Raw genomic sequence first — 15,219 nt, 5'->3', positions numbered from 1 at the left:
TATTTTATAAACCCACTTCTGACAAATTAATTCATATTAAATGCCCAAAATTGATGTTGAATAACAAAAAGCCTATAATTATATAGAATGAGATACGTTTATATAATAATATTATAAATATATAAAACATACAATTTAGCTATATTTCATTTAATTATTCAAGGTAAATAAGTCCTTGCTATGGAGAACAGCTAGCCCTAACTTAGTCTAAGTACATCTAGCGTAGTTAGTGGTTAGAGAGCATCGTCCACCTGGAACTGTATCAGGTCCTCGACGGGGAAGCGGAAGAGCGAGGCGGTCTGGGCCTCCGCTGCCATCTGTTCGATATTGGCGTTCTTCGGATAACGATAGTGCTCATCCGCCGGTGTTTTCCTATACCGATGATCCTGCCGAATGCCGCCAAAGGCGGAGGGATCTGGGAGCTCCGCCGCCACAATAGGGTGCTCGAAGTCAATCAGCGGCAGATGATCGCTGCGCGAAATGGTACTGGATCGATTGCCAGGCAGGGATTGCAAGTGTTGCTGCTGTGTCGCCTGATGTTGCTGCTGGGTTTGATTATGCGACGGATGGTGTTGCTGCTGCTGCTGCTGTTGTTGCTGCAGACCAGGGCCACTGCCATTGACTGCCTGTCTGGGTTCAATGGGACTGGGCGGATTGGGTGGCGGTAAGTCGTTTGAGTTCATCATGTTGCGTTGCATGTTGTGATGGTAGAATGGATTGGTGGAGGCGCGAATCGTGGCAGTTGGCTTCTGCTTGGGGAACACGTTCAAGTGCAGCATGATGGGGTTCGTTTGGCTCTCCACCTGACCCTGACCCGGTGCAGAACCCTGTCCAGAAGTCTGCCCGTAGATGGGCTCATCGGGATGCACGCTCTTCGGAGGCGGGAACTTGTGCACCTGGTTGTGGTACAACGCCTGCTGCTGACTGTATCTGGTAGCCTGGTCAGGGAAGAGTACGGGTTGTTGGGTGGGGAACTTGAAGGGGGTCTGGTAAATGCCCTGGCCCATCTGAAAAGCCGCCGCCGTGGTTCCAGTCAAGGCAGCAGGCGAGGGCAGGGCGTAGTCTTGCTGGAAAGGATGTCGCATCACCGAGGCGGGACGCGAGGGCGGCAGCACAGGATATATGTCCAGATTGACCTTAAAAGGCAGCCTTTTCAGTTGCGGCTGCCGTGTGGCATTCAGTGCGATCACAGGTGGTGCAAAGTGCTGCTGCACGAAGGGATCTGCCACAAAGTGCTGCTGACTGCCATGCTCCAGCAGTTGCTGCTGTTGTTGCTGCTGCTGTTGCAATTGCTGCTGAAGCTGTTGCTGCTGAAGCTGTTGTTGTTGTTGCTGCTTCTTTTTCTTCTTCTTAGACAACGGTTTTCCGTTTCCCAGTGGCTGCATGGCCAACAGATTAACATCCTGCGGCGAACGGGGCTTGTAGGGATACAGTTGATCGATGGCCACCCTTTGATGGGGCATAACACCGGGATTGTACCACGGCATGGGCATAGACATCATGGGAAACATGGGCATCGGAATGCTGAACTGCATCTGTTTCTTGTTGCGCTTACCGCGGAAAAAGTTCCCAATGCCACTGGACTTGAGGTTCTTGAAAGTGCCTGCGATGTGCAGACCCGTGGGCATCATCACCATGGGTGGCAGTTTGCTGGGGGCCAAGCCGCCGATGTGCAGGTGCTGCAGGATGTCCTGGATGTTGTTAAGCTCGGGACGACCCTCACCCTTGGTGAACTGCTCCGGCATCGGGCCCTCGTAGGGAAAGTGGAACGGCTTGGGCTTGAACTCCTCCTGCCCTCGAAGAGCGCGCGTTCCCGACGATTCGGAGTACTGTCGTCGTAGCAAACCCTTTGTGGGCGGCGGCGGCGGAGAGGGCGAGCCCAGGGACAACTGCATGTCCTGGGTGGTGAGGCGCGGGGGGCGTGGCATCTGATCGCGCAGCAACCCCCTCAGAGGCGTCATGGTGGCCGATCGCTTGGGCAGGCGCTCGTAGACATGGGCGTCGTCCGGTTCGTGCGACGATGTTGCGTGTTGCTGCCGTTGCGCTTTCGTGCGCCACGTCCCGTAGATGGGTGCAACGTTGCTGTCGGCACGCTCCAATAAGTAGGCGGTTTCCCCAGCAGCTCCCTGCGTCGCCTGCATCTGCTGCAGATGCAGCTGCAGCTGATGTTGCTGCTGGCGCAGGTACTGCTGCTGCTGCTCGTGCTGCAGTTGCTGCAACTTGGCCCGCATCTTCTCGATGTCTGTGTCGCTGTCCGAGGGCTCGGTCTCCGTGGTGGGCTGGGATGGCTCGTCTGCTGAGGACTCAATGTCGTTCGCAGATTGCTGCTGCAGATGCTGCTGCTGGTGCTGTTGATAAAGAGTGGCTGCTGAGGCGACCTTCACTACCATGAGAGACATCTACAGGCAGAAACAAAAGGAAATCAAAGATAGTGGGGTTACATGAGCTACAAGATAATTGGTTGTGTTGCCGAATAATAGCGTAACCTCAAATTGAAAATGGGGAGATGTACAATTACAGCTCCATTTGCTCACATCAAGATTTTCACGTAATTGTTACTTAAAATATGTATCCAACGCGTAAAAGGGTTGCAATTACACTATACTTTGTAATAACAAGAAAACACTTTTGTATGACAGTGCCTAGGATAGAATAATCCTTTTAAGCTTTTTGGTATCTCCTCATTGACATAGTAAGATCATCTTAAACTGGAATAGCTTTCAACTCACAATTGTGTACCCCAGGATCAGGCCCATAATCCACCGCCTGCCGTTAGTGCCGCAAGGATCCTGTCCCGTTCGAGTGTCCCGTTGTCCTTGTCCTTGTCCTTGACCGACTGCCGACTGCATGAACATCTTTCCGGGATCTGCTGCTCGAACCACTCGGCTTGCCTATCGCTTGATAAATGTGGGCTTGAGCTTCTGCCTCATCGCGGATCGCAACGATGACTGAGTGCAACCGGGCGCTGGCGGCGCCTAAAAAGCGTCGGTTATATCGGCCCAAGTGCAACAGCTTAATTAGAAAGTTTAATAGAGTTTGGCTGCGAAAGCAAAACAGCAAGCTACAGATAGACAAATAAATTAATTGCTCAGGCGAATTCGTGCTCCCAGGCAAGTGGAAAAGAAAGAGATATTAAAAAACGCATTGACCATGAAAATCTGAAGATAGCTGCGAAGTAACTAGAAATGTCTTCGGGGGTAATGAAACCGAAGTGGCTATGCACTGACGAAGGAGCTAACTGTGTAGCTATATATCTTTATAATACTTATAAATTAATTATAAACATGGAATGATACGAAAATATATAATTATAATAAAGAAACAAGTTTACTAGTTATAAGTTCAAAAAACACATTAAATATATCTTAAATTCGACTTCCATATTAGTATGGAAATAAGATTATTTATGGTAAGCTTGTATTTGAACCCACTCATACGAACATTTTGAACCCATTAACTAAGCTAACGTGTTTCACATCCATAACTTAAAGAGGTAGAGACCAGAAGTGGAGGTCAAGGCTAACTGTCTAACCTGCACTCTTGACTTTGCTTAGTCGTGGAAACCTACATTCAAGATACCTCTTAAAAGAGGAGGGACCAAGCAGACCACGAAATCTCCCGGACATGTCGTGATGCCATTTCCCGGTTGCGAGAGAAAGATAAAATGTGTTATTATTGTTTGGGTTTGGGTTTCAAATTCACAGCCAACAGGACCGCAAGTAATTTCCGCTTCCCAAAAACAGAAGAAAATGCTCGTAAATATTCGAAAAACTTATTTTATTGTTCAGGTTTCAGCGATCCGAATTAAAAGTTTATTTAATCGTAATATAGAGCTATATAGTCTTGAGCTGGCGTCCGCCACAGACGACGGCCGCCTATCGATCGTATAGTAGTGGTAGAACATAGCAAGAGTTGGATAGACTGTTAGCTGTACAATTGGGGCACTCATTTACAATGATCCCTAGCTGTATGAGTATGCGATTCATTAATTACAAAAATAAAATAAAAACAAACAATTGTCGTCCTTGCAGGCGCACCAGTGGCGCCCTCTAGCACCGCTGGCGCCGGATCGTGTAAAGTTAGACTGTACGAGAATTGACTAGATCAATCTAGCCCTAGACGAGGCCCTATCCCTAATCACATCTGGATCTCTAGATCTAGAAGTTGAAGGGGATGCTGGGCACGGGGTACTGGTAGCCCTGGTGCTTGGTGGGTGCGGGTGGGACGTAGACTGTGGTGCGCTGAGTCGGGGGTGGCACGTACACAGTGGTGCGCACGGTTGGTGGTGGCACGTACACGGTGGTCCTACGGGTGGGTGGGGGAGGTGGACGGGTGGTGCGCACGACAACGGGGGGCAGGTAGGTGGTTGGGGGCCTAGTTGGGGGACGAGTGGGTGGTGGAGGAGGGCGGGTGGTGCGCACAGTTGGGGGTGGCAGGTAGGTGGTTGGTGGGCGGGTTGGGGGCCTCGTGGGTGGCAGAGTTGGGCGGGGAGTGGTGCGAATGGTGGTGCGCACGGTGACCGGGGTCTGAGGCTTGTTGGTGGGTGGCAGGTAAGTAGGAGCCGGAGTCGTCACACGACGAGTGGTGGGTGGGTAGGTTGGTGGACGAGTTGGTGGTGGGGTGGCACGAGTGGTGCGCACGACAACGGGAGGCAGGTAGGTGGTTGGGGGCCTAGTTGGGGGACGAGTGGGTGGTGGAGGAGGACGGGTGGTGCGCACAGTTGGGGGTGGCAGGTAGGTGGTTGGTGGGCGAGTTGGGGGCCTCGTGGGTGGCAGAGTTGGGCGGGGAGTGGTGCGAATGGTGGTGCGCACGGTGACCGGGGTCTGAGGCTTGTTGGTGGGTGGCAGGTAAGTAGGAGCCGGAGTCGTCACACGACGAGTGGTGGGTGGGTAGGTTGGTGGACGGGTTGGTGGACGAGTTGGTGGTGGGGTGGCACGAGTGGTGCGCACGACAACGGGGGGCAGGTAGGTGGTTGGGGGCCTAGTTGGGGGACGAGTGGGTGGTGGAGGAGGACGGGTGGTGCGCACAGTTGGGGGTGGCAGATAGGTGGTTGGGGGCCTAGTTGGAGGCCTGGTAGGAGGCAGAGTTGGACGAGGAGTGGTGCGAACGGTGGTGCGCACGGTGACCGGTGTCTGAGGCTTGTTGGTGGGTGGCAAGTATGTGGGTCCCGGGGTGGTCAGACGACGAGTGGTGGGTGCGTAGGTTGGTGGACGGGTTGGTGGACGAGTTGGTGGTGGGGTGGCACGAGTGGTGCGCACGACAAGGGGGGGCAGGTAGGTGGTTGGGGGCCTAGTTGGGGGACGAGTGGGTGGTGGAGGAGGGCGGGTGGTGCGCACAGTTGGGGGTGGCAGGTAGGTGGTTGGTGGGCGGGTTGGGGGCCTCGTGGGTGGCAGAGTTGGGCGGGGAGTGGTGCGAATGGTGGTGCGCACGGTGACCGGGGTCTGAGGCTTGTTGGTGGGTGGCAGGTAAGTAGGAGCCGGAGTCGTCACACGTCGAGTGGTGGGTGGGTAGGTTGGTGGACGAGTTGGTGGTGGGGTGGCACGGGTGGTGCGCACGACAACGGGAGGCAGGTAGGTGGTTGGGGGCCTAGTTGGTGGCCTGGTAGGAGGAGGAGTTGGACGAGGAGTGGTGCGAACGGTGGTGCGCACGGTGACCGGTGTCTGGGGCTTGTTGGTGGGTGGCAGGTAAGTAGGAGCCGGAGTCGTCAGACGGCGAGTGGTGGGTGGGTATGTTGGTGGACGAGTTGGTGGCGGTGTTGGACGACGAGTAGTCACGACAATGGGGGGCAGGTAGGTGGTTGGTGGCCTAGTTGGTGGCCTGGTAGGAGGAGGAGTTGGACGAGGAGTGGTGCGAACGGTGGTGCGCACGGTGACCGGTGTCTGAGGCTTGTTGGTGGGTGGCAGGTAAGTAGGAGCTGGAGTCGTCAGGCGACGAGTGGTGGGTGCGTAGGTTGGTGGACGAGTTGGTGGTGGTGTTGGACGACGAGTAGTCACTGGTGGCGGTGGCTTGTTGGTGGGTGGCAAGTAGGTTGCTGGAGGACGAGTGGTTGGTGGCCTAGTTGGTGGCCTCGTTGGGGCAGGAGTCCTTGGTGGTGGTGGTGGAGGAGGCAGACGGGTGGTCACTGGTGGCAGTGGCTTGTTGGTGGGTGGCAGGTAGGTTGCTGGAGGACGAGTGGTTGGTGGCCTAGTTGGTGGCCTCGTTGGGGCAGGAGTCCTTGGTGGTGGTGGTGGAGGAGGCAGACGGGTGGTCACTGGTGGCAGTGGCTTGTTGGTGGGCGGCAGGTAGGTTGCTGGAGGACGAGTGGTTGGTGGCCTAGTGGGAGGGCGCGTTGGCGGCCTTGTGGGCGGCCTGGTGGGCGGCTGGGTGGTGCGAACGGGCAGATCGAACGGCACATCGGGCGGGGGGTAGAAGTAACCCTCGGCGGCACGAATTTTGCGCTGGAAGAGGTGGCTTATGAGTTCCTGCTATCAGGAATTCGGCAGATGTCTGGACTTACCTCATGGGTATCGGCCGATGCGGTGGCCACTGCCACAACGCAAAGCGCCAAGACAAACAGTGCACTTCTCTGTGGGGAAGGAACGAAGAATAGAGTCGGGTTAGTGATGCCACATATTGATGGACTTCGGTGGTGTCGCCGTACAGAGGTGCTCAGACTAACGACTTGCTCTAACAACCTGATTGAGACTAATTGATCGCCTTCTAGGCTAATCGCCTATTCACGCTTCGTGGCAACTTGGCCGGGGTCGGAGGAGGCAAGGCAACTCTGCTGGCCTGCGGGTCAAAGCTGTGGTAAAGTTCAGCCAACAAACGGCAAAGCTGAGTGCTGAGCTGAGCTGAGGGAATCGATTTACCATAATGCATTGAAAATCACCCGAAATGCTGGCGCAGACATTCAACTTTGACGGGCATTAGCATCTCTAGGTCGGTCCCCTCCCCCGGAGCTATGTAAATATCGCAGATTGGCGCGATTGATACATAATGCCCATGCAAATGCGGTGCGACACAAGAGATGTGAGCTCAATGGGGACCCGAGGAAGTAGCCCCTGAATTATGGCTTCCGACGATGCTGTCAGCGGGTTTATTTGCATTTGTCGCTGGAGTTTCGGCAAGGTCATTGCTAGTTAATGAAAGTGCTCGTCGATGGCCGCAGATGGCCGGTGCCGATGAGCTCAATTAATTGGCTGACGGAGAATTTTCGGGGGCTATAAAAATAGCCGATTATGAAAGAAACCGGCCCGGATCCGGCCCCAAACCCCAAACCCCAAGCTCCAGACCAGTTCTAGCCATGATTATATAATAATCAGCCAAGACAGGCCATAAAACTAGTGAGAAGACGCAAAATTAGCATACGCATCTGGCATAAAAAGAATAGTAAGCACCGGCTGTCATTTATAACCAAATCTGTTAGATTTTAGCCTATGCCTCCGAACCCGACTGGGTCCAGTTTCATTTTTGGCTGCTGATTGTTTGCTAATTTCAGAAATATTTGATCTTTGTATGTAAATTATTTTCAATAATTTATGCTAATGAACCTGAACTTTTGGCTGTTCTAACTTGTTTTAAATATCGCATCAGCCGCAATCAGGCTTTGGAATTCGAGAACCACATCGGGTTTGACTTATGGCGGGTGGTGCCTAAAGGTTAGAAAGTGAAAGGACCTGGAGAGATAATCGCAGAGGCAGAGCGATTCCCTTGACTGTTCAGTATGCTAATTGGCAGCTAATTAATCCGATTCACGCCGCATCGAGGGCAGAGCCCCAATGCCAAGACTTTGGGGCAATTAAATTTGTCCAAAACTGTGGGAGATTTGGGTGAATTAAAGTCTGGGGAAAAGATCTGGGGGGCCCTTCAGCAGATGAAATCTTCTTGGGCAACAATGTCGGTGATTAATGGACGTCTGTTCAATGGCAACGTTAAGAATCTAACTTAAGGCAACATTTTTATGGCTATTTACCTAAATACGCCAATCGCAAATTGCGACTAGCAAATGTCAGAAGCAAAAGCGAAAATTATGGAAAAAAAAAACAAGTTTTAATTTCATCTTCAGCCATGTCAATGCTGACATAGAAACTGCAGCCGCCACATGGCAGAATGCACATGCAGCTGGTCCATCCTAATGACTTAATACGCAAATTGCGGATCGCGCCAAGGCGATTTGCTCCGTGGGCGGCCTACAAGGCGTATGCGTAACATTGCACTCGATGCCACTTGCTCAATTTCCACATGGCTTAAATGTCAACCGCCAGCTGGTCAACTCTTAACTCGAGATGATAGCCCGGGTCCAGAGCTGGACCCTCGACAAAATGTGAAATGCAAATAGGTGGCAATTGGCGATTGGCGATTGAATTGGAACTGCAGGCGGCGTTGGCAATTTGTTTGCTATTTCTTCTTGTTTGCGATGCTCTGGCGTGCACAGAGAAAAATCGGAAACAAGTGGCCTACTCTAATAATCTCCCTATAATCTATTGTAGCCTTAAATCCCTATACAAAATTATATTCCTACATAACTGACACATTATTTAAACACAAGTTGTGTTTTATTTGGTAATTATAACTGTTACTTTGTCAAAATTTGAAGTTTGAAATTGAGAATCATTGAAGATTTGCCTACAGGATGTCACATTTGGGTTTTGAATATTTTCTACAAATCACCAGCTCAAACTATAAAACGTTAAAACTCCCTTAATACGTGGGTCTAACAAAACTGATACTCTTTATCTTCGTCTGCACTGCTTTTCCTTTGCGAAATGTCTTGTTTGTCTTCACACCGAGGGACACTTGTTTCGTTATTTTGCACTTTGCACACGATCATTGTTCGTTTTGGGTTAGATTGGGTTGGAACTGGGTTCGGTTACCATGGTGTACACTTTTGGACTGCTACAAACGGCAGTTGTGGTAATCCCGGGTGCGTAGGTAATCCTAGGCGGTGTGCGTGGATAATCCTTGAGGACGGTACAGTGAGGATCGGAAAGGAGAAGACGCGACCGATCGTATCAAATTCAATGGACGATTGAATTTGATCGATGCCAAGCTATGTTGGTTTAACTTCTAGGTCGAGTGTGGAATACCAACTAAAGCATCAAAACTTGTAGATTTTCTATATATACTCGGACCCAGCATCTGCCCACCTGGGCAGCGGCGTCGGCAGAGGCATCTTCACCTGGGCGACAGCTGTTAACACACGGCCAAAAGCCGAAATCGAAAGCGTTTTGGCCAGATGAAGATGAGCCGAACGCGAAGCCTCTGCCTCTGCCGCTGTCGACTGCAACGCCGACAGCTGAATGCTGAATGCTGACCAGAAAGCCAACCAGTCTCGGATGTTTGATGTTTGTGAGTTAACAGCCAGATAACATGGCTAAGACAAAAAGGCAGCCAAATTGGGGCCCAGCAATTATGGCAGAAGAGCAACTAAGACAAATAAGACAACTAAGGCAGACGCACTACCAACCATCCACCAACGCCTGCTCTTGTTGGCATTTCTATTTAGCCAACTCCGATGGCTGGCAAGTATGGCAAATATGCTCGCACTTTTGGCAGAAGTCTGCGCCGAGTGTTAAACACGTTGTCGTGCAGCGTTTAATTTGGTAAATGGGTCCGAGCCACCGAATTTCATCAATCGCTGAGACAAGCTGGCTCGGTCGCCGATCGAGAGCCAAGTCAAGGCTCCCATCGAAGCTTGCCAAGGCAAATAAGGCCGAGAAGATCAGGCGTTGGCTAATGGCAATTACCCCTCGTAGCAGGCCTAAATGCAGTTGGAGTCGAAGTTGGAGTTGGAGTTGGAGTTGGAGTCGGAGTCGGCCGATTGAACATGAACCGGTTGACTTGGCCAAAAATGCGTCTGCCCGGGGGTCAGCAGATGGCAGCCGGAGTTGAATGTTAAGGTAGGCTCAGCTCATCTCTGACTCCGCGTCAGCCGACTGACCTTTAAACGCACACTCGACGATCTCGATGATCAGTGATCAGAGATCAGAGAACTGTGATCAGTGCTGCATTCTTCGAGCGACTCCCAAACTGGTTTCGGCATCGGCATCGGCTTTGTCATCGCCTGCATTTCGCCACTTTAATAACTAGAATTTATTTATTATTCGCAAGCAGTCACGTCTAGATTTTAATGAACCAATCCGAGTGACACCCACTGGCCACGCGAAGTCATGAGCCAGCCCAAAATAGAAATGACTTTGAACTCTTTCGGCCCAAAGGTGCGTGGTCACTGGGTAGTCAGGGTCTAGAAAAACGGCGGCGGAACACCCGGAGGAAGTGCAGCCAAACGGAAGTCACCCCGGCGGCCATCAGACGGCACTTAGAGCCACATTAATTCTTGGCTTTTATTGCATAATTGCTGGCTAACTATTCGGGTCATAACTTGCTTCGCACATCCCCGCAAAGGCAATGACACTTGGCGACGACGACGACTGCTGACATTTCAAATTTGTCATTGCGGATAACTGAAGTGTGGTGACTGAATTGTTTTTATTATTTAGTTTCAGTTGGCTAGAGGAAAAGCCTTTTTTTGTCACCTCATCCCACATTGCAACAGACGATTATTCAACGTCTTCCACGCCGAGAAGTTTATAATTTGCTGCCTTAAAATTTAAACTCAACTGAAGGACGTTGGCAGTTGTCTAACAGGCACTAGCCTGTTCTAAACCGCATTCTAGACAGGTGGCTGTTCGGATAATTTAGAAATAAATTTGTTAATCTAGGGGAGTTTCAGATCTCGTATGTGAATTGTTATGAGTCTTTGTCTTCGGGCGCGGAAATCATAATATCTAGTTTTTCATTATGTTTTATCAGCGTGGAGATCTCGACTTGGCGCTATTTCCGAATGGTGCTACAGACATTATCTTGTATTAATAGCATTTTTAGTCATCAGGAACAAGGAGATTAACGAGGTAAGCAAATATTAAATCATAAAACTAACTACAAACTTTTCTGGTACACCCAAAACAAATTCTGACAAGCAACCATCCTTTCAAATTTTCGTACAGGAAGCATCAACAAACTTTCAAAGTAAAGTAAAAAAACGACTCAATTATACTTTTGTTTAATACAAATCTTGTTGAAACTGCTAAGAAGATTCATTGGCTTCGCAAATGCCCAGACGTTTGTTATTAAAGACTTGTACCCATTCAGGTAGACAATTAATATTACTTATCTAATCCCAGAGCAAATTAAATACCCTCACGCACCGGCCATTAAAATTGAAATCAAGTCTCTTGGCCAGCAACACGAAAAGTTCAACCACAAATCGCCTAATAAAAAGTGTTCGCCGAAGAACTGAAAACCGAGAAGAATATTTCGCCACTGAATATTCATAAGAAGGCCGATGACTCTCTACGCACCCAGAAGATTCACGCTTCTTTGAATGGATAAAGACGCTGCTCAAAGTGCGTGGATATTCAAATTTCGCGGATCTGCTCTTCGAGGGAATCATATAAATTTCCGAGTCAAATGTCACGTCACCTGCGACAGCGGTTGGAGGAGAACGGGCCGCGGAAAGATTGTTAATTGTGCTTATGATTTATGCAAATTTGGCCCAATACATAACGCGAATCTCTGGTAAATTCTACATGGCTTCGCACAAGGCGGACTATATTGTTTTCTGCTTAAGATTTATTCTTATGTAAATCCGCCATCCAAACAGACGCCCAACCCGACTAACTAGTTTGCCACATTTCGCTTTTTTGTGCTCAGCTTTGAGTTTGGCTTAGAGTTCTGGTCTAGGAAGTGGAATTACCTAAGGTTTTATAAAAGGTTCGAACTGGATTTTACGCCAAAACAACCTTAAAATGGAAAGTTCTTAGTAAGAATCGATATTTGCTTATTATTAGAATTTAGTTATTCGTTAAGGCATTAATATTTAAAATAATTTGAAATCAGGCAATTTAAATTCGTATATAGGTTTGCCTACTAAGTTGAAGAGTCTGGATTAAAATACAATTAAGTACCATAAACTCTTCTTTAATAATATACTTAATAATGCACTTAAGCATATACAACGAAAAACACAATAATTTAGTATAAAAGTGAACTATATTGGGGTTTTTCGCCCTTGAATAAGAGCCATATTTCATTCATTGACTCAATTAATCAGCCTGACACAAAGTATTCGAGTATCGATTAAGTCTTTTAACCATATCTGATGGGCTGAATGCAAATAAATAAAGTCGACTTATCGACCACTGATCTGTGAAACATTCACCTTAAATTGATTTAGATCGGCAAGAAGACCTAATTAATTCTTTCAACAAGTTGTCGCTCTCCTTTGTTTAAACAATAAAAAGTACAGTTAGAAGAACACAAAACAGAAATCCCGACCGTAAATTTATGAATATGATTTGTCAAAATGTAAAATGTTTGCGATGCGAGTGAATAATTGTTAACAGTCTCGCTCGCCAAATCGCATAAACAACTTGCTAACGGCATTTAGTTAATGGATATTCCAAGTCTGTGAATGCGATGAGCAAATGACGTTTGATATTCATTTAAAAACTGTTAAATTTACTTGAAACAAAAACCTGCAAATTAAAAGCGGTGCGGCGAGAGAAAAAACGTGTTTCCCCCTGTGAAAGACCCAGAAACAACAAAAATATTAATAAGCCTTATCAAGGACACTGGCAGGCGAGCGTTAACCAGTTTTGGCCAGCAATTTATGGGCCACAATTGCGGGCCATTGCCATTGGAATCCTTGCCGCACCACTTGAAACACCCATCCAATTTTTGGGAACCGCCGAGGGTCACCGCGCTGGGAACTGTGGGACGAACAGGTAGCCAGCATCCATGGTAACCGGTTACACAGAATCTGAGCTGCGTCCATTACATAACCACATATCGTGTGACCCTTGAAAGTTTAACCAACTCGCCAAGTGGCCTTTCAAAGCGAAAGTGTGGGGCTTAACCAGAATTTTACAAGACCTCCGGACCGCTATCATCAATCAGACCAGGATCGAATTGAGCCTATTGTTCACTTAAGGCGACACCCCGTCTCAAGCTCAAGTTCAGCTGAAGACCCCATGCTACGTGGGTCACAAAAAACGGAAGGTGCTCGAAATGGAACTTGGGATGATGGCTCACATCGAGACCTGATTAATGGCCATCTCGAGAGTGCACTTCACCCCTTCACCTCTCTGCCCATTATCTGCTCGGCTGCCAAATTAGCCCACTTGGGCCTGTGATACTCTGCCTCTGGCAATCGCACACAAACACTCATCACGTCACTCCTCTCGGCGGAGGCGCAAACATTTTGGAGTGCAAATAAAACAGAAACTAGAGCACTGCGAGTCACACGCGTCGAGTCCGCCACAAGGCTGTTTAGGACCGAAATTAAATTCAAAATTAAATATACACAAAAGAGATAAATATAATGTATGAATTGGAGCTACAGATCAGGCTTAAGGCATCGACGTGGATGTGTAAATTCTACACGGACTGCCCAAATACGAACAACGATCCAAAAATTAAACTTGAATAAAATTCATTTGTTTCGGCCCGGGATCAGGCCAACTGGTTATATCGCCTCATTTCAATAGCCAACTGGTTCGTCCCAGTACATAATATATTGCCATTTACTTACTGCCGTCTTGTAGGCAGACCACTTTTGACAGCGTCGATTCTAGGCCCGAAAAGCCAAATTAAAAGGCAGACATGCAAATTGGCCAGTCTTTTATTTCTCATCGAGCACACCCTTTGATTTACAGGCGAATTAATCAAGTCGCTCAGACAAAATATATATTTTTCTTTAAAATATTTAAATATTAATTTGTCTTGCCTAGCAAATTGAAAATTTATGCTCTTAAGTAATTTAACAAATAATATGTAAATTGTTTTTCATCTTAATGGTAAAATAAGTTTACTAGGAATATATTCATGCATATAGATACTAGCAGTTATAACAGGAAGCAAAATGGGATTATTAAAATATTAATTAAAACTAATTTATTAAATACAAAGCTTGAACTAAAGGGTATTCCCCCTTAGACTCTTCGCACAACTGTGTATATCATTTTGATTTAAAGAAGCTCCAAAAGACATCACACACTGAGGCAGTCGACGCATCGCATATATTTAAAATTTATCCCAGTCCAGTCGATCGGTGGCATGAGAAGTGTCCGATCGTAATGGCAGCCACGAACACCATTCTGCACTTGTAAAGCCACGAAAAGGCCACATAATTTCCACCCGGCCATAAATTTCGACTGTTGCTTTTATGATTTGTTGACCTGGGTCCAAGACCACACATTTATCCACGGAGCTGTGGGAGCTTCCCGCTGTCTTCCGCGTTTCGGGGCCTTGACTTGGACACGCAGTGGACAACCACAACCACAACCAACCTTCGAGGAGCCCTTAATCCTGCAGTATCCTTACATGTCTCGTGGCATTAACTCGACTTGACATCGCATTTCGGGCGATTAGCACCAACTTAATTGGATTATGCAATCCAAAGACGTCAATCAGTTGGAAGTCCCCTGTCCAGTCCCCGCACTCGGTGGCATCTTCTCGTCTCGAAGGTTAGATGGACCAGTTTTCTAATGAATTTTAGATAGAGTTCGGCTCGGACTAGAGCCACAATGAACGCCTAAGTATTTATTAGCTTTAATTTGAATTTTCATATAAAATAAAAAACGCGGACAAAACTCGTTGAGGTGCTGCTGCTTCTTCTGCACGGCGATACATTTAGACATTGATGCTTCTATACGAAAACATAAAACGACACACAAAACAACACCGCCAAACAAAATCAAGTTCACCTCGAGTGTATCAAATTTGTATAAAATTCATCAGTTAGCGAATACGTCAGCTGGTAATACAAGATCTAAACTTTGTGGTTAGCTCGATGCCAGAGTGTGTGTATGTGTGTGTGTGTGTATCTGTGTGTGGGCATTATGCAAAGCAGAGGAAGAAGACCAAGTCCAACTTATACCTTATAAACAGATATATATGTACCTGTTGAGCTCGGATCGGATCGATTAGCATTTTAGTGGCTGGCTGGCCTAATGATACTCCGCCATGGGAGCCACCTCAATGCAGTTCTGCGTGGCTAAACTATATTTTTATGTGGAATCGATTAACTCGAGCCATACATCACACGCTTGTTCCATCCATTCGATATGCTCCACTCAAGGCCCCCCTCGGCGATCCGAACAAGAGTTGGAATCAGCTTAGAAGTGGCCAAAACATCGCTTGATTGACCACTTAATGGGCCAACTTCGCACTTCTTCA

At 48.1% G+C, this 15,219-nt stretch overlaps 2 protein-coding genes across 2 annotated transcripts; both read right to left on the bottom strand.

The window, feature by feature from the left end:
- Positions 1-233: 233 nt before the first annotated feature.
- On the bottom strand, positions 234-2,855 carry LOC122617955 (alpha-protein kinase 1). Its single transcript, XM_043794023.1, has 2 exons — positions 2,730-2,855; positions 234-2,399 (listed from the first exon to the last, which is right to left on the bottom strand). The coding sequence occupies exons 1-2, from the start codon at positions 2,853-2,855 to the stop codon at positions 234-236; spliced, it is 2,292 nt and encodes a 763-aa protein (XP_043649958.1).
- Positions 2,856-4,157: 1,302 nt separating this feature from the next.
- On the bottom strand, positions 4,158-7,287 carry LOC122616748 (proline-rich extensin-like protein EPR1). Its single transcript, XM_043792304.1, has 4 exons — positions 7,261-7,287; positions 6,497-6,565; positions 5,778-6,437; positions 4,158-5,660 (listed from the first exon to the last, which is right to left on the bottom strand). The coding sequence occupies exons 1-4, from the start codon at positions 7,285-7,287 to the stop codon at positions 4,158-4,160; spliced, it is 2,259 nt and encodes a 752-aa protein (XP_043648239.1).
- Positions 7,288-15,219: the final 7,932 nt, after the last annotated feature.

Source organism: Drosophila teissieri, chromosome 3L (assembly GCF_016746235.2).
Source record: "Drosophila teissieri strain GT53w chromosome 3L, Prin_Dtei_1.1, whole genome shotgun sequence".
NCBI classification, from domain to species: domain Eukaryota; kingdom Metazoa; phylum Arthropoda; class Insecta; order Diptera; family Drosophilidae; genus Drosophila; species Drosophila teissieri.
Note: the sequence above shows the minus strand (reverse complement) of the source record. Positions and strands in the feature narration are given on the sequence as shown.